The sequence below is a fragment of the Apteryx rowi genome, unplaced genomic scaffold (assembly GCF_003343035.1).
Source record: "Apteryx rowi isolate R43461 unplaced genomic scaffold, aptRow1 scaffold_66, whole genome shotgun sequence".
Classification (NCBI taxonomy): Eukaryota; Metazoa; Chordata; class Aves; order Apterygiformes; family Apterygidae; genus Apteryx; species Apteryx rowi.
The window spans coordinates 1,655,148-1,679,192 of record NW_020450938.1 but is presented as its reverse complement, the minus strand read 5'-3'; the positions used below and the strand labels follow the sequence as shown (position 1 = coordinate 1,679,192).

Genomic DNA, 24,045 nt, shown 5'->3' with positions numbered 1-24,045 from the left:
CTTTACTGTTAGGGTGACAGAGCACTGGAACAGGTTGCCCAGAGAGGTTGTGGAGTCTCCTTCTCTGGAGATATTCAAAACCTGCCTGGATGCGATCCTGTGAGATGTGTTAGAGGTGACCCTGCTTGAGCAGGGGGTTTGGACTTAGACGATCTCCAGAGGTCCCTTCCAACCTCAACCATTTTGTGATTCTGTGAATAAGGAACCAGGGTAAACATGCCTCCAATTAAGCAGCTTTACAAACTGAGCTATACTGAATGCAAGTGAGGAATAGTTGGGAAAATGAAAACAGAAAAAAGGAGAGGTCAGTTCAGGCTTCTGGGCTCCTGGAACCCTTTTCTTCATCTTTTAAGAGTCTCATCAAGAATTAGCTCCTCCAAAATGGAGGAGCATTTACAAGAAGTGAGAGAAGATTATTTATTTTTAAAGCTGTAGGCAAGTTATTGTACCTTTGGGGCTCTAGACAGCAGTGATTTTATTACACTTGTTGGGTTGGAGCAGTTATACTGTATTCCAGAAGACAGAGAGGCACCTGCCACAAACTGACATTTTGGGGTCAGAGCACCTGTGCTTGAGAGAGAGAGAGAGGGAAACTGCTCCATACAAAGGGGGATGTGGGAAAAGCAGAGAGCTGAAAATGTGAAACAAGCAAGATATGATAGGAAGATATGGAAGAATCATAAAGAAAGACAGGAGAAGAGCCCGTTTCAAATTCAAAGAAAATGGGAATGAAATTATCCTGTCTCAAAGGGGAGGACAGGAACTTGAATTTCTCATGAGGAGATGTCCCACAAGTGGAACAGGCAATAGCTGGTGCCAAAAGAAGGCTGGGGGCAGACTCACAGCGAACACAGCACGTTTGTGAAAAAGGTTAAAAGCATTCAGATCTTCACATATAAAACTGCACTGGTTTAAAGCCAGAGATCTACTTGTTAACTGGTTTAGTTATGTTGATGGAATCTCTTGGAGACCTTCCAAACCTCATGGAGATAAACAGCTTACACTGACATTAGGTTGAATGCTATGTTCAAAAAAAACCAAAAAAGACCACCCAAACCCACAAACCTTACATTCTTACAGAATACAGAGAGAAGAAAGGAAAAGAAAAAAAGAAAAAACTTAACAAAAGAAACAATTTTCCCCCACATAATGCAAAATTCATAAGGAGGAAAAAGAAACCTTATTTAGAAGGGTTCATGAAAGACTATTCTCATCTCAATGACAACAGTATCTAGAGTTGCAGTAGTAAATACTAAAACACTGAAGAAGCATTTTGGAGGGAAGAGAAGTCCCTCCCACACATTTGAAGGTGTGGGAAAGGAGAATAAGAAGGACAATACATCAACGTCCAATTAGTAAGAGCTGGGGGAGGGGGGAGGTGCCAACACACACACACACACACACACACACACACACACACACACACACACACACTCTCCCTCTCTTCTAGAAGCATTAGAATCTCATCTCACACTGGTTTGCTCCTTCCTTAAGGCATCACCTTACACTGTCCCTTGGTCAATACCAAAGAACAGCACCAGGCAGACTGGACTTCTACCCATGGACTTAAGTTCTGTATTTCCCGCATAGTATTTCAAAACCCTGTTCCCCCCCACTTTCAGTCCCCTCAAGTCATTTAAGTTTCCACCCCCCAGTGCCACATTCTTTACTTATGACTTTAGAAGATAAGTAACACTTTCAGCCCCAAAGTCCTTCTAAAATTCCTCTCCTGTTCAACTACTGGCAGTTTTGAATTCAAAGTGACAAATATGTTGGCTAGCAACTTAGCTACAGCAGAGAAAGAAAACCCCACAAAGAGGTAGAACATAAGAACAAAGGAGGAGAACAAAGGCCCCCCTTCTCCCAATTTGTCTGCCCACATACCAAAGATCAAAAGAGCTCCGAGAAGGCTGTGCATAATCTACACACTTTGTGACCTTATTACAATCAAATTCCCCGCAGGCACGGCCAGTGTGTATATATGCACACACTGTAAATACACAAGCGGGTCTGTGGAAGTTTGCCAAGTCATTTGCTCTGTGCATTGAGTTTGCTTACTTTTAACAATGCTGAGGCCAAAGAAGTGAGGCTCTTTAATCTTCACTAAATCACAGACTTGCTGAAAGAGCTCCTGTCCAGTGGCTTTGACCTGAAAGAAACAACCAATCCAACATTACAGAGGGCTCACACACCTGGATGAAGCAATTCTCCTTCCTTATATTGATTCTTTGGGTACCATAGCAAAAAAAAAAACAACCCAAAACAAGCTTTGTTTTCAGTATTAATATTACTATCACAAAAGAATTATGAAATTGTTATTCTCCCTCCTTTACATTGCAAAGTGGCTTGGCTCAGTAAGATGTGAATTTGAATTTAAGGCTTCCTATCTATTGGCATCCCTGTATAAGCAGAGTTTGGATCATGATTGGAGCACTAGTTTCATGCAGTACCTTCCAGGCAATTTATATGTCCTCTTAAAGAGCGTGTGTTTGTAATCACAGAAATGAAAGTACTTGCAGGGTACAGAGGAGGTTTCCCCGCAACCCAGATGGAGCAGCTTGTTTGGTCCCCCACTGACTTCCACTCACAGAGCAATTGAAACTTAGTTTTCAGAAGCTGCCACGTATGGCCTATGGGCTCTTGCCTACTTCCACACCACATTCAGACCTTCCAGCATCTTTGCCCCTCAGTGTGTCCCCCAACAGTGTGCATGCACTGAAGAAGCACTGGCAAATATGCCAGTACATGCTATTGCAGGGGGCCAAAGGCTAGGTATCCAGACATTTGAAAGGATGGTGCATGGTAAAAAAAGGGGTTGTGGCATTATGTTAGAGTAACTGAATACCCTTTTCTACCAGGGCTGTTTGAAGCAGAAACTTCCTCAGCTAGGGCAGGACTAGCTGAATGTGCAGACAGGGATGTGTACTACGCTTTGAAAATTCCCCGACTAAATGTACTCCCACTTATAGCCTCATTTCCCCTTGCCCCATCACATCACCTGAGAAGCAAAGACAAACAGACTAAGCAGAAGAAAAAAAAAAAGACAAACTCCCCAGCCCTTAGAGGCATGTGAGAAAGGAATTTTGAGCAAGAGCAGGTGCAGAGAACAGAGTAACACAGACACAAGCAATCTGTGCTCAGCTCTGAGTGTGCCAAGCTCCAGCTTTGAAATAGGCCACAATCTTCTAAATTTTGCTGTTACCACTGGACAAAGCTGAGCAGTAGCAGCCTTCCTGGGGGGGTAAGTGCAGTGCTACCTTCACAGCAGCAAAGAAAACAGAGCAGAAGCCAATTACCCCACTTACCCAGAACTCACACCACCAACTTAATTTTTCCAACCCTTTCAGTGCACACATGCCACACCCCCCAGAAACCAGTTGCGTTGTCCTCTGTGCCCCAGGATATACCATATCACTAGATAGGGACAACTGGAAACTGGAGGTCATTTAATTACTCAGTTTTTCCACTTGACAATGCATCACTAGTCAGCCACCCAGTATCACTTTACTAGGAGCTTCTGGTGCACTACACCAATGCACATACACGTGTGCACACATGTGCTTTGGCAGATGAAGAGATAATGCACAGTTTTGATAAGAAACAAAACCTTTAAGTGTTCAGTCTCACACCTAAATGCAGTATTTGCTTAGCTGCCAACAACATGCAATTGGAAGGAAAAGTTAGACACTAAGATCTGTCTCCATTTTGGGGGAAAGTAAGTGTTATGTGTATGTTCTCCTATCTAAAAAGCATTCACTGAGAAAGAGGCAACCTACTAGCAACCAAAATGATTACATGCATACAACAGTCACTAGCAACACAGGACTGTATGTAGAAGCTATAGAATCAGATGCATTTCATAAGTGGCATACTTTGACATACAAAAGAACACAGAGAAGAGAAACCTGCTGTAAGATACTTAGTTCTATAGAAGTGAACACCTAAAGATTTTGTGACACTTAACTCTAAAGCAGTAATTTAATCAGGTTTCTCAGACAGCAGGCATGGGAGTCCCCACCCAATCCATTCTCATTTTGGCACTTTCCTTCTGTATTAAGTTTTATTCCCAGCTTTCAAGGCTATGAAATATTGATTAGACTTGCAATCTCTGTTCCGTCTTCCTGCATTCACCTCTGTCCAAAACACTTCCTTTTGCATTTTTATTTTGTGTGGTTTCTTTGGCCTTTCTTCCCTCTGGGTATGGTTCTTATATCAAGCTCCATCTCAAATATTCCATGAATCATTCCTTCCCTTGACAAGGGCTGACACTCAGCTTTGATCCATGTCAGACTCGGGGCTTCTTTATACATGAAGTTTAGTCCAAAGTAAAATCAAGTGTAAGTTTATAGAAGGTAACTGCTACTCCAGAGTCATCCTTATGTGCAAATATTCATACATATTGGTCACCTATTTATATTTTTCTTGGTTCATATGTTTTAAAACCTCCACTCTGCTGCTCACAAAACAACAAGAAGATTTCAGACTTATGTCTGCCACTCCCCAACCTAAAGGACCTCACCAGACTTCCCCTCCCAAGTTTCTGCTCATACTCCCAGTTTTCTTTCACCAGGTTGGCAAGAAGCAACATCTTTTGTGACCAATTTGGAGCTACCCAAACACAGATAGGGTGGCTGGTTGTACTGCTCCACTCATGAAGCAGCCTGTCCTTTACCAGGGTAGGTCTCATTCTTTTATTCAGCTACAGCCACCAAAAAAATTTAAGGAAAAATTTAGGCGATACTTGTAAAAAACAGTTGATATTGATCAACAGGTTCAAAAGCATGAGGGAGATAAAGATAAGCTGCAGCAATGACAGATAAATAAAACTGAATAAACTGGATATCAGAAAAATTCATCCTCCCCAGCAGAAGCCTCCCATTTCACTTTGAGGTCCTCAGGGTGGCTGGTAAGCTGCAGCACCCACTACTCCTCACAGCTCTGCTTTTCTAAGTGTTCATGGCTGATAATTAGGAAACTGTTTTTTCCTGCTCACCATTCCCTCAAATAATCTATACAATCAGCATAATGGACACGAAAATTAAACAAGAGACATCTGACAATGGGTGAAGGGATTTCAAAATGGCTCCCACTCTTCTCACTTCAACATTCATGTCTGTGACGAGCTTGAAGTAAATCCATTTTGAAGAACAGACTTCAATCTAAACCTGACCACATAAAACACATATAGGAAAATTCTTATCTGGAAGGATGGAATTTWCATGGGAGGGGGAGAAAGGAACTGTGTACATAAATCCTTTGCTTATCAAAGGAAGGATCTATGCTTTATTCTGCTGGAAGAATAATGATTCTTACCTACCTCACTGAGCAGCAAGATTATTCAGTATTTGCATTCCACACTGCAGAGGTTAAAATGTTTTGAAAATCCTATGTAGTGGCATTATTATTGTAATAAAGGCAAAGAGTATGTATCATCTGTGGTTGTGCTAATTAAGTTTAGATTCTACTAATGTTACTAGAAAATTGCCTTGATGTTCCTTTAAAAAGATCTTTACAGCTGTGAGATCTCAATTTTTGTTTTTGTTTTGAAGGGGCAGTGGGGTAAAGAAAGAAGTCTAATGAAAAGCTAGTTTTGGTGACTTGCCCAGTTATAACAGATCATGTTTCACTCTTTATGCAATTAGTACAGAACCATGTTTTGAGAACTCATGTTTTCAGTTAGATAGCTATTCTCTTTCACACATGTGCATGTCCGAGTACATATTTTCCCATCTTTCTAGCCACTACAACAAGTGGAAACAGAAGTGAAAAGGAAAAATATCTTTAAAAAGCTACTGACAGATGCAATGTTATGGATCCATTCACAGAAAAAAAGGAAACACTCAAGGCCCAAATATAAAGCTCTACACTTAACTATAAAAGTGGCCACGCAGCCTCCCACTTTTCCACCATGCAGCCCTTCAGAAAGGCTGCAGGAAAGCAGGCAGAAACGGCCTGCAGAGACACCTCACATTCCTTCCGTTCCCACTGGCGTTGTAAAGCTCAACTCTAAAGACTGCTTCTACGCTTATTAAACTGCTGTAGCCTGAGGCGCTTCAAAGTAACTTTTAAACATAGATCTGCTGGCCAAAGATGTCGTAACCCTGCATACACAGGTGAGTGCACACAATGTCCTTCCTCACTCCTGCCAGGGCTGGGCAGGGGCCTCTCCCAGCTGCCAATGCAGCAATTACTGATCCCTGCCTGCCCCTGCCAGCCAGCTGTCTGGGAAATCCCACTCTCCCCAAAATTCGAGGGCAGCTGCTTGTGTGAGCGCACAATGATCTTCAGCTATAAGGCATGGGGTTAGCTCAGAAAGCCCCAGCAGGAGGTCTCTGCCAACCTGACTCATTCTGACCATAACAAATTGAAAGGATAAACTGCTCATGCAAGTATTAGGGATGGCAAAGGAGTATTTCCTGACAGAGAAGGCAGAAACCAGGGACAGGATCTCTTCACTGGCCGTGTCTCAGCTACAGGGGGAGGCCTGTCCAAAACCCTAGAGCTTGGACAGACCCATGCCTGTCACATCCTTTGGAAATAACATTAAGCTTGCAATGGGAGCAGATGCATGACACTGTACTTAAAACACCAGCCAAGGGCATGCATCAGGGCCAAAACAGAAGGAACAAAACCAGGAAGTATTTCAGGTGTCTCTGGTTCAGTCACCACTTGACTCATGCCAGCCAAACCAGATGGTGATGGCTGAACCTGTTAGTGCCTCCAGCTGTCTCCCCTTCCCATCCTGCCCTCCCCCGCACTGAGGAGGAGATCCCTGCTTCAGGGATGATAAACTGCAGTTATTCACGATTTACCATTTGCACTAAGCACTATTTAAATTTAATAAGGTGGAGCGTGACCAAGCAGTTCATGAACGGTTGCATTCCCAGCTCAGACACATGCATGATGAGGGGACAGAGCCAGGGAAACAGTACAGAGTAGTGACTGCATCAGCTGTGCCTGCACTTCTGCATGTGAGTCAGCACCTTAAACAAGGCAGGGCAGGCACGACTATCTGAGATCTTTAGCCTCTCTGATAAAAGCTATAAACAGCTGAGATTTAGGGTCAGTTGCAACGGACCATTACCCTGACCTGGGCACCTGCCTCCAAGAACTTAATTACTGTGGCTTGCATAAAATCTAGCAGATTGCAAAAATCTGAGTCTCCACATGGACTGAATTTGAACTGGTGATCTAGAAGCACAGAGCCCCAGATTTTGCAGTTAAAGACTTGCTCTACCCAGTCCTTATGGCCATTTCTGTTAGTGATGCCACATTTAAGCATAGTAGGTAGGAAAATTCCTGCATGTATTTTAAAGATTAGCATGCATACTTTCAAAAGCCACATTTCCAATCATGTGCTTAAAATAGCAGCTTACTGTATCTGTCTTCTTCCCATTCCACAGGAAAAAAAAACACAAAAACAAAGCAAAACCTCACCAACCCACACATAGTGCATGCACACGCTCATAAGAGAGCACTAAACGTTCAGGCCAGCTTGTCATGTGAATTTGAAGTGTGCTCTGTGAGTTCAGTACCTCACAAGTTTAAAGAGCAATCAGTAATACACAAAGGGGCACTGCATTGTAGTGGATACTGTGCCATACTGGCAGCCAACTGACCTGGCTCTGCTATCACTTCTGTATACGTACTTACATGTTTGAAGCTACGATCAAAGAAATGAAATGACTTACCTCTGGTTTGTGTGTGTACAAATACTTTAGAAAAAAAAGTAAATGGCTGTCCACCTACCTCAAAGTCTTTGAAGAGATCTACAAAGTATTAAACCCCAAAACAGCTAAAATGCCAGAGCAAACAGAGACATGCTCCATATTAGGCACACTTGCCAAGCCTAAGAATCAAGGCATTTCAGGTTCAATTTTAAAATCATTCGATTGTTATTTGTGGCAAAAACACTCAGAGAGAACAAAAAAGGATTAAAAAAAGAGCAAAGGGGACCCTCTATCCCAAAACATAACCAGGATGGACTTTCAAGAAACTGTGTGTTTTGAAACTGCTCAATTAGAAAATGGAGCACCAATTACACTAAGCTGGCTAATAGTCTTGTGGTCAGCAGACTATCATGATGCCTTTGAGAAAACAATAGAAGCTAGCAAAATCAGCCCAACTACAGCCCTGGCTATTCAAATGCAGTTGCAGCACTGACGCCAAGACCTCAGCAAGAACTTCAAATCACTCACCCCAACGGTTACGCTGAGCTGCTCTCTGTTGGGCAGAAAGACGCACATGCTCCGACACTCCTGTGGCATCCTGCTGGCCAGCAGCGCCTTGCTCATCATGGGCAGCTCCTCATGCCCACGCCAGCAGGCCTCCAGGGAACTCCTCTCCGCACAGGGGTCAGGCTCCCTTCATCCCACGTACCTGCTGAAAAGGTAAAAGCTTCAGTGCCACGCTCCTTGGAAGAAGGCTGAGAGCATCAGTAAGAGCACACAGCCCACATTTAATGAGATGCTTTCCTCTTTGTTCTTAAGGAAAAAAAAAAAAGAAAAAACAAGGGGAAAAAAAAAAACAAACAGAAGCATCTGAAAAGGCTGCATACAGAGTCATCGCCACAGGTTATGCCTGCATTAGTCAGCCCACTTATTGATTATGGGCAGTCATGTTGCCCTAGAGGTGGGAACACAAACCAAAAAAACCTCTCACAATGAATCCCTGTATAGGGCTGTCAGGTGGCACCTGCTATGAGTTCTCATCTCCTGACTCATTCATTTTACCATCCCACACTTAATGTTTCTAACAAACTCACAGCGTAAACTAGGCAACCTTTAAAATAACACAGGAATCACAGGAAAGAGCCATAAAGCAATTAAATCGACTTAGAATACCAAACCAGAAATGAGATTTCAAGACACAAACAAGTAATAAAACAGATGACACAACGGACTACTTCCTGAAAAAGCATACGGGGACGGGGGGAAAACAGCCCATTCTTTAACTGGGATACCTCACTCTTGGTGAAAGTAGAGAGCGTGCCTATGTCAGTGAAGAGAACTCCGGATTTTATTTGAATCATCTTTCCCCTCACTCCCTCCTATCCCTGGGAAACCACTGTGAGACTATGCATAAACTCAAAGGGAAAAAACGTGCAAACTTGCAGGAGAGAAAAAGTTGAGCCACTGTTTGATAATTTTTTCAAGACAAATACTGCCAGCTTCTTCCTGGAAGTTGAGGCTAAGTGGCACAGTTGTATGTTCTTCAGTTAAGTGTAAAAGCTGCTGAAATTGCAGACATAAAAATGCAGCAGTCTGGAATAGTTACATAAATATCTTGGAGCTGAAGTTACAATAACAACTACAAAAATAAGAGACCAGAAATTCAATTCATGCCCAAATGCACATAAGCCAACATCATCTTCACGTTATAGTTAGGTTAAGTACAGTTTCCTTAGCAATTTGTGATATTTATTTGCAGCCCTCTCCACCCCAATGCTCTCCAGTTCAAGCAAACATCCTAGCGCACCTGGCAGCTGCAGATGGAAGATGCATATGCACCACTTGGCTGGTTTATTTGTACAGCTCTAATTGACAAACTCCCTCACAGCAGAACACGAGGCAGTTGTATCTATATCAGTATGCTGACAGACCAAGAGCTAAGAGACGACAGCCAGCCCCAAATCCTTTTCCATTCAGGCAGCTGACACTGTTACAGAGACATCAGGGTGTCTTAGGGAGCTTGAGCTCCTCCATGAAGATGTATGGCCAAAGCAAGTCCAGCACGAAGGGAAGAGGCTCTTTGAGGGAAGGTTATGGACGAATGGTGGCAGAGATCTGAACTAGCACGACACCAACCAGTTATGGAGTCCAGGAAATGCATAGCTTGAAAGACTTCAGCCAGCATGTCCTGCCTTCTAACTCTTGAGCGCACTCCAAGCCAGGCCAAGAGGTAGATGCTCACAGCAGAAATGGCCATGGGAGTTCAAGGTATTATGGCTTTCCCAGCTGCCTGTTACCACCTCTCTGCCAGAGGTCACACACAACCTCCAGCAGACTGTATACATGCTCTTGGTCCATCTTAGTGCCAGGCTAGCTTGGTCTCCCTGCTGAGGCTACGAGTGCAATTCACCACAGGCAGGCTGAAAGCAGACATGGTGCCGAGGCTCCAGAGGTTGTTCTGCACAGAACCTGCTCCAGGGCAAATCAGACAACTACAGAGAGTCCAGACTTAAGGCATTTACTACTGGCTCCCAAACCACCATGACCACACAGAGTATGAATCCAGCATAAAGCTCATCCTAACAGYTCAGATTGGTTTGAAAAGCAGAGTGCATTAACTTTGTATCAGCAGGCTTTCTGTTAAGCAAGGTAGCACCTATCTCTTTAGAGCCAGCAGAAAAGCAGTCAGCATAACCTATCATGTGCCTTGATAAATCTGACAGAAATGAAAGCCTAGCTCCCTCCTTGAATTGGTCAAAATACCGGTGGGTGATCTGGCACTGCACTGGTCCAGTACGAAGCAGGACGAACTATGGCCTCACACTCAGCAGAACTGCGGCACTAACCAACCCGTCTGCTCACAGCTCTTCACCAGCCCTTTACAGCAGGTACCTACATCAGTAAGCACATTACCTACCACAACACCTACTATCCCTTGGGGAGGGAGCTGATCACAAGAATCTGCAGGTATCTTGCCGAGGGCTAACTCTTCCTCTATGACAGCATCTAAGTTTGCAGAACTTGTTTCTAGAGGATGGGCCCCATCTTCAGTGCATACTGCAAGGCTCCCCTTCTCTTGCCAACATATTAGTATTATGCAAAGGATGGGTAGGAAAGGGATATTATATATCCCCCCTAGCAGAGCCTATCTTGCCAGGGAAGGGAGTACAATAACAAGTGATTACTAAACCAAGCATTACAGACAGTCCACAGAGACATGGATGTGCCATCTACTAGCTTTCTGTGGACTATTCCTTCTCCAGGTGGCTACCTTACTGAGAAAAATGGCAGTGTTTCTGGTCTCCCCAGTGAAGCTGAAGAGGACAAAATGGAAGGTTGCTAAGAGAAAGCAGAAGGGAGCAATAGGCATCCTTTTCGTCTGTCCTTGGCCTGGTTAAGCCTGCCTCTGGACCCAGGGGAAGCAATGCCACTACTACCTCATGCCTGAACCGTTGCATACTGTTTCTTAAAGAAGTCAGTAAGAGTCTCTCTGACACCTGGTCTACACCTCCGAGGTCAATGACAACATGACGACCTTTATTACCTTCTGCCATATACAAGATTTGATGCCAGCCAGCAAACCCCAGCCACTCTGAATAAAGTTACTCTGACACACAACTTATTTCTGCCAACAAAATGCAGATGCCCTTGACTAGTGCAACAATGAAGGTGCTGCTGCCTAGCATGTGCCCAGAAAGCTCCCATGCAGCACGTCTCAGGGAAGGTGCGTATCCCAGCAAAGCAGCAGCACACCAGCAGTACGGCACTCACCCACAGCTCACTGCTGACACACAGTACGTTTTTTGGGGGGGAAGAGTTATAAAGTGATGCAATAACTTTTCCTCAGCATCTTCCAAAATGGGTTCAAGGATAACAAAGGATCACAAGCAGCAAGGAAGCAGGTCATTTTATACTAACACAGAGAACATACACCACAGAACAAACATTCTCAAAAGAAAATTTTGCATCTAATTTATATTTATCTTAAATTCAACACACAGTCATAAGCATTCTGCTTTATAATATCCTCAGACTCACAGAAGGTATTTTTAATCTTGTTGACAAATTAGAGAAGCCAGCACTTTCTTTCAAAAAAGAAGTCAAACAAAAAGACTCCCAATAGCGCTCATAGGATGTCACAAATTAAAAAAWATATATATATATAGACACAGAGCCCCCCACACAGACATTATATAAAGGGTTTTAGGCATTATATAAAGGTTTTCAAAGCGTTTAAAGTTGCTTCAGTATTTAAATTCATTTTGTCCTGTTTCAGAGGGAAAAATACAGTGGAAAAACTCTGGCATGGGAAATGGGAGAAGGAAGACAAAGTACAGTTCAGAAAAAAAAAACTTTACCCATCTCCCTTCAATTCTATGCGCAAACATTATAATTATTTTTTAACATCAAATACAAGTAAGGATCTGTAAGTGTCATTTTGCAAATACAAAAGCTGTTCCATCCACCTCCTTCCTTGCGCTGGTATGTACAATACTTCCTAATAAAGCATTTTTTATCCAAGTTCTTTATATAGAATCTCTCTTATGAGACATAAATACACAAAAATCGCATTTAATGCATTACAGCTACTGAAAAGAGGGAGTCACTAAAGGGCTTGGGTTTTATTTGTTTTGTTTTTTCAAAACTCAGAATTTTAGTCTAAAAACTAAGACTTTTAAAAAGGAGATTGCTCTAAATTATAAGCAAGCAAAAAAGACATATTAGACTTCCTGGAAGATGACAGATGAAAGCTCCTATCAGATGAAATATTAAGAGAAAATCTCTCATTTATCCTCTCTTATCAATATAATTATATTGACGAGTCCTCTTAGATTCTAGGCCACACACTATTAGCAGCCGTACATAAATAACAGATGCCTACAGAACGACCTGAGGCCCACAGGCCACCGTTGTTATTGTCAGCTGATGTCATATGCGCTATAAAATTTATGAATAGCATAAAAACCTCAGAGTATGAACTCAGGCCTTATGACAGTAGATGCTACACAGTCTCATTCACAAGAGGAGATGTAGCCTAACGAATGCATTCATACAGCTTATGGCACAGTTCAGAAAATAAGGCTAAAGAAACAGCCTTAAGAACACGCATACATACTGCTCTTTGGACAACTCAGGAAACTGAAACCCAGCTCCTCACAGCCTCTATAAAATAAAGCTTCTGGAAAGCTTCCTATAATCTCACATTTGTTTTGTCCATTTGAATTTTTAAGASAACAAAGATTGTGGGAGAAAGAAAGTGAGAAAGAATGGGGAGGTGTTATTCATTTTATGTTTTAAAACAACAAATGAGCCCCTCAACCCTGCAACAGCAAGTAAGAGGTTAAAGAAGCAATGTCCTTAATCTTAAGAGGGAGGTCAAACACAAGCCTAGATCATCTTTCTCTTCTTTAGAGGTATGTTAGAATGTGATAAAATGTAATGAATCATTAACTTGCTAGCATTGATGTTTACACTTTTTGTTTAAGTTGTGAGCCAAGAATAACTGCCCAATGAAAACAAGTGGCCAGAAGGAATGCTCTTACTTAAATATACACAATTTCAGTCTGCCCATATGCCATTCTTTTGTTTACCACGGATTCCAACCTCTTAACCTCAGTTAAACCCTAAAAGCTCCTGCAAATGCACTGCAGATGATTTAATAAAAGCTGAAGTCAATCATCTGCCTCTGGGACACTCTACAGTTTGTTTGTTTTTTAAATAACATCACTTCATGTTTTAGCTCCTGGAGAAGTGCATTTTGAGATGTAATGCTTGGTCAAAGGTCCCTGCAGTCTATCAGTGAAACAGTCAAAGATGCTATTTATTTGTATGCTTCTGGTATCAGTCAGGAGTCTTATTAGTGGCTAGAGTGATAGCACAGTTTATTTAGCACTGTTTATTTTATTTTACTTTACCTAAACACACATGCACCGGAGCTTTGGAAAATAAGTCTGTCATTAATTTCAAGACTCCTCTGTTTAAGCAGCTCAAACACAGTCATAAAAACTAATTAAGAAAAAAGCTAGTCTTCCTCTTCTCTCACCATGTCCTCACAAGCTGCTTCCTAGAATCCTAACAGAAACACAGCATTTCTTTGGTAAAAACAAGAATTGCTTAAGTTTGCCTCAGCAACTGGAGTCTTCTGAGAAAAGAAGAAATTCAGGAATACCTACCTATGGGATCGTTTTGACAGCTTCTTCCTGGCCAGTCATTTCAGATTTACAGAACATTTGCATTCCCTATGTGCACAAGTTACTGGTCAAACAGCCAGCCCACCAACTTACCCAATAATTTTCCAGCTGCCCCTAGAGATGATAGGTTACTGCGCTTCTGCAGGTAAATTTGAAACCTGGCTCTTCTTTCCCCAAAATAAATGCCACCTGAAAAAACAAGCCTCTATTTAGCCACTCATCAGTCACAGGAAGTAACACTACTCTCTTCATATATCGTGACCTCAGGTTCCCAACTTGTACCTGTTTTAAAGAACTAGACCATGCACTGGAGCCAATTCAGCCACGCAGCTGATACCAGCTGAAACTGTTCCTGCAGACAGTGGTTACCAGTGAAGTTGGTTGCAGATGTGCCTTTATTTTCCTGCTAAGCCCAGTTCTCTAGTGCTGTGTGGTTTTGCTCTTCTTTGCACGAGGACTTGGGCTAACCTGATCTTGCAGAGAGCCAGTTCAGGGAGCTAAACTAGCAGGACACTGCTCCTACTATGGAACAATTTTCTTTCAGCGTAGTTTCCTGAATGAGCACACTGCTGAGTTATGTAAATGCCAGCCGCAGCCTGAGAGAAGGGGTAGGGAAGCTAAAAATAGTTGCCAAGGGGTGGCTCGACAATATTGCTAAGCCAATGCAGTGCAGCAACCCTTGTCTCTCCAGGTGCTGCTCTCTCCCAGGGACTCCCTTCACAGTTCTCAGCCACAGCTGATACTGGGCAATTCCAGAAGATTGTTAACTGCAGGATGTTAGCAGGAAAGCTAACTGAACCACCTCTAATAGCCTATATAACACAACAGCATGAAAATGACTTGCCCCTTGCTGAATTTGGGGCCACACCATGGTTAGCCCATCTGAAACAGTATTTGGGTTCAAGCTGTATTACAAGTACAGTTGTATTTTATATTAGTCCAGCACCCATTGTAAATGGGTCCTAATCCTGACTTCAGCCTCTTGGTACTGCCACAACTACATCTACAGGGGATAAAGCAAACTGATGAAAGAGCAATGATCTACCAACTCAAAGAAGCAAAATGAAATAAACCCCTCTCATATTAAGAAAAAAAAAGCACAAGTAATTGTGTTTCTCAAGCATCCATAACCTGGAAAAACACTTTGCAAAGTTAATTACAGTAGAACATCTTGGAAAAGCTGGTTTTGCTACAGGTGACAAAAAATGAACACTGAGAATCTTCCTGAGGAAGGCTTACCAGATTGGCCCATTTAACATCCTGAGCAAAACCAGTAAATTTTAGCCAGAAGAGGTATTACAGAGTCCTGTCAAGAAGTATCCAGGACTGTTAAGACTCTTCGGGACAAGCTGGAGCCAACTACATTCTTAGGCTGCAGTTTTGCAAACAGCTTAAGCAGCTCTAATCAAGCCAGCTGTGCAACAAGACAGATCGAGGAACCATCTGGAAACAAACCTGTATTTTGGGGTCAGCCTACATTTAGGCTGCCTTACACTGATCGTGAAACAGCCTTAAAAACTGGAACTTCCATCACCTACATATTTATCATCTCAGAGACATACTGTAGGACACCAGTGCTATCTGTAAAACAGAGTAATACAGGGCCTGAACAAGTAAAAACGTACAGATGGTATGTATCAGCCTTTCCCAGCATCATGATCTTAAGACCATACACACCTCCTCTGACCATTCTCAGAGATGAGGAAAATTTCTCTGGTAATATGAAGGGGAAGAAAAATTGTGTTTCAGTGGTAGAAAGTGAGACTGAAGCTAGATAGCTTTATGCCATGGCTGCAGCAGAAGTGAAAAATGCCACCTTCTCTTCAACAGCCAAAACAACTAAGTCATGTCCTGCAGCAAATTCCTAGGAATGCATTGATTTGTCAACCATATCTGCCTCTGCATCATCCCAAGACTAGCACTACTCATCTAAGGGCAAGGACACCACAAGGTGGATATGTACTGCATTCAGTACCCATATGCTGCTTTCAGGTTGGAATACACAATTGTTACCTACTTACAGAACAAGGCATGCTAAGACCACCTCCCAGTCACTTTAGGGTTCTGAAGGACTGGATCCCAGAAAGGATGCAACTTGGTTAGCCACAGGACAGATGTAACACTGGCAAAGACAATTGGATTTCAGTCCACAGATGTGGAAGAGGCAACCGCAGCTAACCTTCTCCATCTGCTATCAGCATCTGTTAGAACTTAGTGTACTCCTTTTGCAGGGATGGGATGTGGGCCCTTTCTTCTGGGATTTTCAAAAGGAGCAATGGGAAACACCTCCAAAAATTTCAGAACTGTGGAGCCCTAGCAGACTTAGTCTTCACCTCATATCTTTTGGGACAGCTTGGAGAATTGCTCAGCATTGCTCTTAAATGCCAACCAACATCCTTTTTCTTTTCTTCCTGTACAAACAGAACTCTCTGATGACACTGAGCTTTAACAATAGAGAGGAAAATGCTTTGTTGTTAGTCTTCATTGCAGGATTAGACACAGCTCTTAGGCATGACTGCCTACACTCCGCCTACATGCTGCAAAGTCTTCCAGCCTCAAGTAAAGCAGCGCCTTTAGCTAAGGACACATACTGGAACATGAGGTACACTTAGGGTTAGTAACTCTTCTGCTTTGCATTGTGCCTCCTACAACAAGGCCAGAATGCTCCGAAAGAAGAATTCTCCCAAAATTCCCCGGGGCCCTAGCTCACAACCTGGGACCATGCCGCTATGCTACTTTATCTGTACGAAGCCCTAGACCTTATGCTCAAAGGTGCGACAGCTTTCCTACCCAGTGATAATGCAGTGTTCTCTAGTAGCCAAGTAAAATGACATGTGGTTTGGGACACACATCAGACCCTACTGCTGCAAACTAGGCTGCAAGGAGAGAGAAAAGGCTTAGCATAGCATGGAGCAGCAAAGGCCATGCTCCTGGAGCACATGGAAGTGCAACAGCAGGATGGCAGCAGCAGCAAGGAGGCTGTGTGGGCAGGACTGCACAGGGTGGCTGCTGCGCTTCCATCCGGCTCTCCCTCTGAGAAACAGCTCCTCAGCAGTTTACTCCTGGTGAGGAGCTCAGCMTGAATCACCTGGACTTAATCCTTCCCTGAAACCAAAACTGAATTCAGGAGTCTTTTGAGAGAAACAGACAACAAGCATTAAAGCCCCCAAGCAAAAAGGGACAAACTAAGATCTCACAGGGACCATTAGGTTTTCCCCATCACTTTTAAGTGAGTGACTTTGTATTTTTGTACACAAAAACATACAGCCTTTTAAAATACATTATTTTACCAGAAACATGCAAAACTTAGCAATATACATGTTTGAAACAATATCCAAACAATGAAGCCTGCAGCTACAGCATGCACCTCCTCTTTCAGCATGATGCTTTCCTTGGAGGACAAACATCCTCCTGCCAAAGGCCTGAAGAGCAATGGATCAGCTGGTCCTGTCTTCCCCTTGATTGATAATGTAAAAGTAGCATTACACCCAGTGTGCCAAACTACCAACATGAAGTATTTCACCATAATGAATTTATTTATTTCTATACAATCTATAACTGGACTCCTTTTACTGATTAACAATCATTTATAGGACTTCTTCAGACTTCATAAATCAAACACATGAACTGAAGTTTAGGATTTAGTGGCAATTGAAAATACTGATTGACTTAAGCAAGTGCAGAAGCATATAAGAAAGAAACATGGGACAGTGTGCAAAGCTGCTTCGGTGTCCATTACACAGTACAAAAGCAGCTGCAAAGAAAGTCTGCTCATAAATGCAAAGCTCCTGTTTATCAGCTGGATGACCAAGACAGTATCACATTAGATTAAGAAAAGCCCATTGCTTGGATATCCATTCAATAACAGCAAGCTTGCCTCTAATCAAAAACATGGACACATCTCTTTCAGTACAGATCCTTAGAGAAACCTCATGCACAGGAAAACACATGTGGAGCCAGGAGTGCAGTACAGAAGAAAGCATTAGGCACAGTCTGATACCTCAATGTGAAGGAGAGTAACAGAAAATACTTCTGTGTTTGGCACTACAGTGCTCTGTCTGTGCACTTCTGCCAAGTAGTGCAATCCTTCTTTAATAAAGACTGTTCTTCTTCTGCATTTATGTGAAACAGGAGAGGCAAAGCATGAATGGAGAGTCACAGCAAGGTCTTTAAAATAGGGGAGAAGGAGGCTTCGTTCCCTGCTACTATAACTGAAAGGAAGCTTAGGAAGTGCAGGAAAAGCACTAAACAGAAGGACCTGGCCTCGCTACCAGCAGCTCAAGAGAGAGGCATCTTCCCGTATCATGTAAATTGGAAATGGATGAGATCCCATCACCCAAAAGCCTATGGGCTAATTCTCCAACTGGAAACATATTCCTTTTTTCAAGTCTACCAAGTCTATAAACAAGATTTCTCCCAAACAAATCTATTATACTCTTGGCTTGCCTACAACAGCTGAGAGACACTCCTCTACAAGACTGACTTTGCAGAATTTGTTCCACTGTGATGACAATGAGATCTAAAAATCAAATATTTTTATATTTGAGCTGGGCCAGACTGAATTGGAACAGACCACCAAACTACCCAAAGTATTCTGCAGAGCTGTCAAAAAATGTGTGGGTGCATTATTCCTTCATTTCTACCCTCACCAACTAATATCTTATATCAGCTCAAGAAGTAACTAGACTGTAAGTCTCAATTAAAAAAAAAAAGAAGCATCATTATAACTTTACAGGCAATACCTGGAGTTGCAGGATGAATAAGAATAGACATGTTTTTATCAATTTATCACATCAAGAACTCTTCTGAGCAAGAATACTAACAAGTTAAAACTAACCAGTTACTAGGAACTACTAACCAGTTACTAACTAGTTAAAAAAAATTTAGCAAACTTCCCCAAAGGAAAGAGAAACTTCCACTGGTGATCTTATAGCATTTCAATCACAGCCTAAATATTCAGACCAACTATTCAGATTCTGCATCAGTCTCTCCCCTCCCCYCCTTTAAAAAGTACAGCTAGTCTTGAATCAATATTCTTATCTGTCCTGAATATGTTCATGTAAAATGGAGGGACTTCCAGAAAGAATGGATATAACATAGCCTGGAACACAGTTTGCTTTCATTACAAGTGTGAAAACACCAATCTGCCAAAACTCTGACAAAATTAACACAAACAGCAGAGTATTTAAGATTAGATGCAACTTCAAAGACTATACATAGTACTGCTAGAAATTAACTTTAGCCAAGGATGGGGAAATAGAAAGACAAAGCTCAAAACAGAAACATAAAACATATAAAAATAACAAAAACAAGCGGCTCTAGAAAGAACAGTCTCTTTTTGTGGTGGTGATGCTGCATTTTGCAAAAAGAGGAAAGAGACAGCAGAAAAGAAGGACAAATTAACTGTGAGAAAAAGGTTAAGGGAAAAAAAAGAGTGACTACTACTAGTCAGAGGACTTCTGGGCTGAGTCCACAGTTTGTCCATGTTCGGTTACTAACTACAACAGTAAGAATTAAGGTATTACTGCTAAACAATACTAAGATAATCAAGGAGCAGCACTGTAGCACAGGAATTTCTGCAAGAAAAGAACTGTAACCCTGGAGCACAGTAGGCATGCAAGTAATTTACATTATCTTGAATTAGTCTAGCAGTAGGGCAGCTACTTTATTACAATAGTTAACTGATATGGAGTTAATCACTGGATTTGTACACTTTTTACCTGAAGCATTGGGAAATGAAGAGAGTGCTATAGCTTCAAAGAAGGATCAGCCCCTACCTGCTATCAGAAATCTTCCTCTACCATCAAAGATTAAAATTACATCAGAAAAACACCTGTAAATACAACCTAAAACTTTTTAAGAAAAAGTTATACAAATTTGTTGATTACTGGTATATAACTAAATATATTTTAATATATATGGCATAAACAACAACAACAAAAATCCTTAAAATAAAACCCTGTCCAAAGAGTACGGGCTGTATTTCTTGGTAAATGACAGGAAAGAATTGCTACAGCTTATGTTCTTTAATAGCATTTTGTAGATTTATTTTTGTTTGTGCTTATCCTTTTTCTTAAAAGGTCACCTCTGCAAAAAAACATTTTTTTCCCCTTTGGATTCCATTTTCTTCTGGTTTGACATTCCTCATGTGAAGTCAAAACACTGGCTACTACACAAATTCTTAACAGCACCGATGCTGAAAACAGAACATTCTGATTAACAGTGCACAGTAATTAAATGGGAAGAATAAACAGAAAAGTGAGGACAACATATTCTGTTGTCATTCCAAGTTTTCCAGGAACAAAATAAGAAAAAAACGCCTAACAAATGCACAGGAGAACAATATTCAAAAAGTTTCTTTTTGAATATTTCCCCAGAAATAATCAGTGATAGAAATAAACCCTCGCTTTCTTTGGATAAAGTCTTAAAAGGTAAGCATTCCCTATGCTTTTGAGGTATTTATTGTCAAGGCCTGAGTATCACCATAGTTCACTGAAGAAGGGACAAGGTTCAAACAGCACCTTTTGGTTTCCTGGTGTGGTGGAAAAACAGATGTGCGTTGTAAATACCACCTGGGAGATAACCTGAAGAGTCCAGCATTGCAGAGCCAGTAGGAGAACATCTATCAATACAGAGGATGAAGATTTCTCAATACAAGCAGCATAGGAAATGCAGAGACTTTTGATGTAAATCAGTGCCAAGAAAGAACTAAATAGGTGAGAAACAATCAAACACAGACACTTCTGACACCCCCTTCTCCCTTGTATACATATCTCCTGGGATGCTCATCTCCTTCCCTCATCCCTTCTTGGGCTGGTAGATAAAAGGCTGTCACAGCATTCACCTCAGACCACCCAAAACAGCCCTGGCAGTACTCGAGGTTGCCTCCATACCTCCTTCCAGTCCCCCTCGCTCTTAATGCTGCCTCTGAGGAGATGAAACAAGACACTAGATGAAGACTCAGTGCTTAGCTACTTACCCCTCACTGCGCACCCTCCTCAGCCCTTTAAGCCCCCTCCTCAGCCCTTTAAGCCTCGGCGTCTGCCTGCGCTGTTTAACAACAACATGATGTGACCAGACCTCACTACGGCACAACACTGACGCCGACCTGAGTGGACAGCACCAGGCCCCGAAGCCAGCCTGCACCGGCCACGTCGCTGACCTGCCTTAGCATCTGCACACAAGGCAGCGGCAAAGCAAGCGCCTACTGGGAACAGTCCCAGACCCATGCCATCTTCTAAATTAGTGCTGGGGAGGCATTCAGGAAAGCTTAATTGCCTTGGGGCATGCCAAAAGTTGCTCTAATAATGCAGCAGCAGAAATGGTTTAGTACTGCAGAGTCTGGGAATACTAGGAAATTAGGTGATGCCACAGTGTACCAGTGAGACCAACTGATAGAGGATGACATTGAGGGCTTGAAGAGTTGCCACAACTTCAAGATACTTCAGAGTCCAATTCCCTCCTCTATTTCCAGGTGTTATCTTCTACTCCTTGACCAGCCTAGGTASGCCCTTCACAAGGGTGTGCTCTTCTGAAGACCCTGGCCCCCCGAGAGTCTTAGCTCTGTGCACGTGGCAGCACACAGATTTTTCAGATCTGGGCTCACTGCTACTTCAGCAGCAAAATTAACCGATAATGTAATAAAACTAGAAATTGCTTTTATAGTCTAGCCGTAACTGAAACTTAAACTGGCCACGGCCTCTTACTGACCAAGTTGTGAACCTGTATTTTGCAGTTAGTAATTTATATTTACACCAACACAAAAAAATATAAGAATCTCATATAGTTCAAATTCCAAGAGACTTTCCAAATACCTTCATGTTTGCCGTGCTAATGGCTCATTTATTCATCCTGCAGGACCAGCTGAGTGCTTTTTAAGTCTCACTACCATCAACTTTAACTAGATACCTGATACCTCAAAGGTCAGGAAATGATCTGCTATGGTGAGTCAAACTGAGAACGTATGAATTGCACCATTACGTAAGAATCTGACCAGAATTAAATTGTTTAAATGAGAAATTAAAAAACCCACAGAAACAACAGTAGAACTGAACATATTTTTAAGAACTTTAGACCAAAGACTGAACAGGGGACAAGACCAAAAGCTCCTTCTCTTGACAAGGTGAGACACTGTCAACACGGCTTGTCGGCAACCCACATCCTTTTCTTAGAAAGCTTCGACTTTAAAATCGCTGAAATGCAAACATACTGCAAGGTATACGAACAGCAGCACAGTCCTATTAGGAATCTGCACCTGTTCACAGGGAGGCTGAATAAAACAAGTGCTCCGTGCTCGGACACAGAGGCATATTTCAGGATTTTAGGACACTCTTGCCTTGCAGACAAACTGAACGACGCAGCTAGACTTACAGCTAGTAGTTGTAAGCTAAGTCTGGTGTGAAGCAGCACCTGGGGGAAAAAATAAACAAACAGAAGCCCTAAATAAACGGCACCTGAACGATTTTCAGTTCCCCGCTGTCCCTTCGTACCAAAACCCTCCCGCAGCGGCAGTGGCACGCCGGGGCAAGGCGCTGCGGGACGCCGCGGCGGGGCAGGCGCACGCCGGGCGCCGAGCAGGAGCAGGAGGAGGGAAGCAGGTGCTGCTCTCCACAGCCCGGCCCGCCCCGGCGCGGCTCCCTCGACGGCGCGGGATCCGCCGCCGTCCCCGGGGGACAACGCGGCGGCGCCGGGCCCCGCACCGGGGGGGCGCTCACTTACCGCGGGGCGGCCGGGGGCGCCGGGCTCCGCCGTCGCCTCTGGGGCAGCATCCAACGGCCGCCGCGCTGCGCCGAGCGAGGCAGCGGCGGGAGCAGCGGGCGGCGGGACCCAACGGCAGGCGCACGCCGGGGCCCCGGCGGGGGGAGCCGAGGGGGGAGGGGGGGGGCCGGGGCCGGCGGCGGGCGGAGCCCAGCCCTGCGAGGCCCCGCCCCCGCCCCGCTGTTTCCCTCGCGGCCACACCCACGTGGAGCGGCGGCGCGCGGCCACCCGCGACAGCCCCGCGCGGGGCTCCCCCTCGCTCCACCCCCGCGCGCCGCCGCCGCCGCGGATTGGCGGAGCCCCGTGGGCAGTGGGCGGGACCTGCGCCCGGTACGGCTGCGGGTTGGCGAACGCGGTTGTCAGTCCGCCCCCTGCCGGGCGAGCCTGAGGGCCGGAGTGGTGGGGCGGGGCCGTATAACGGCTGCCGTTGGGGGTGTCGCTGTGGTGGTGCCAGGGGTGGGAGCGGGGCTGGCGGGCCCGCAGCTCTAAAGCCGTGGGCAGGGCAGGTGGTGCCCGGGCTGCCCCGCGAGAAAAAAAGAAAAAAAAAAAAAGAGAGAAATCTGGTTTCTCTAGTCTGCAGTGGGGGTTGCCCTGCGGCGGTGTCTGCGGCGAGCCGCGGCCCCGGGGAGCCTGCCCGCTCCGGCGCCCTGCGCTGTGGGGGCCCTGCGAGGGCAGAGCTCTACGGGGCATGGCCAATGGGCACTAGCAGGGTGTTTGGTCTTGGTTTGGTGGTGTTTTTAAGTATCATCTTGCAGTCCAACAAGTCTCTCTTCTCTCCTGGCAGTAATGAAGTTTATGTAGATGAAATTTTATTTATCACAACAAGGCATGAGAATTAACTCCAGGTCGTTCTCCCATAACCAGGTTGGCTGGGCAGTCCTGGCAGAGGTAAAAGCAGTAGAAAGTGTGAAAGATGGAGCTGAAGAGACGGTGTCTGATTTAGAAAGAGAAAACTTAGCTTTCTGCACAGTCTGTGAACCTGATGATGCAGAAAGGAATGTACTTAGAAAGAAGGTGCTATGTTTCCGTTCACGTTACATACAAATCTACCATTACCCATCCCTTTCTGTTACAGTTTGCATTTTAATTTAATAAAATATTCTAACAGAAGGCTGACATCATTTTAAGTTCTTTGATACAGCTTCCTCTGCTTACTTTCACAAGTAGACCATTGGTTCAATTGCCCAAATAGCCAGAGACACTGAAAAAGAGGTGCAACTTTGTGGGTTCAATAAAAAAGGGAGCAGGCAAGACCTCTCAAATTTTATTTTCTGCTTTCAATACTGAAAAGCCATTTTTGCCATAGGGTTAATTACTTTGCCTTGTTTTGCTCCAGTAAGAAGCTGAGGATGACAATATCCCATAGAAATGTCATGAGGTCTAATTACTTATAGTGAAGTGTTTCATAAGGGGTGTAGGTGTTAGGA

General features: G+C 43.6%; 1 protein-coding gene across 1 annotated transcript in view; it reads right to left on the bottom strand.

Annotated features, from left to right (window-relative positions):
• FRMD1 (FERM domain containing 1) overlaps window positions 1–8,294 on the bottom strand; it is a 31,558-nt gene extending 23,264 nt beyond the window's left edge. The window contains exons 1-2 of the mRNA XM_026085100.1: window positions 8,199–8,294; window positions 2,059–2,149 (exon numbers count right to left, since the gene is read on the bottom strand). Of these exons, the coding sequence (XP_025940885.1) occupies window positions 2,059–2,149; window positions 8,199–8,294 (187 nt within the window). The remainder of the gene's footprint in view (window positions 1–2,058; window positions 2,150–8,198) is intronic.
• Window positions 8,295–24,045: the final 15,751 nt, after the last annotated feature.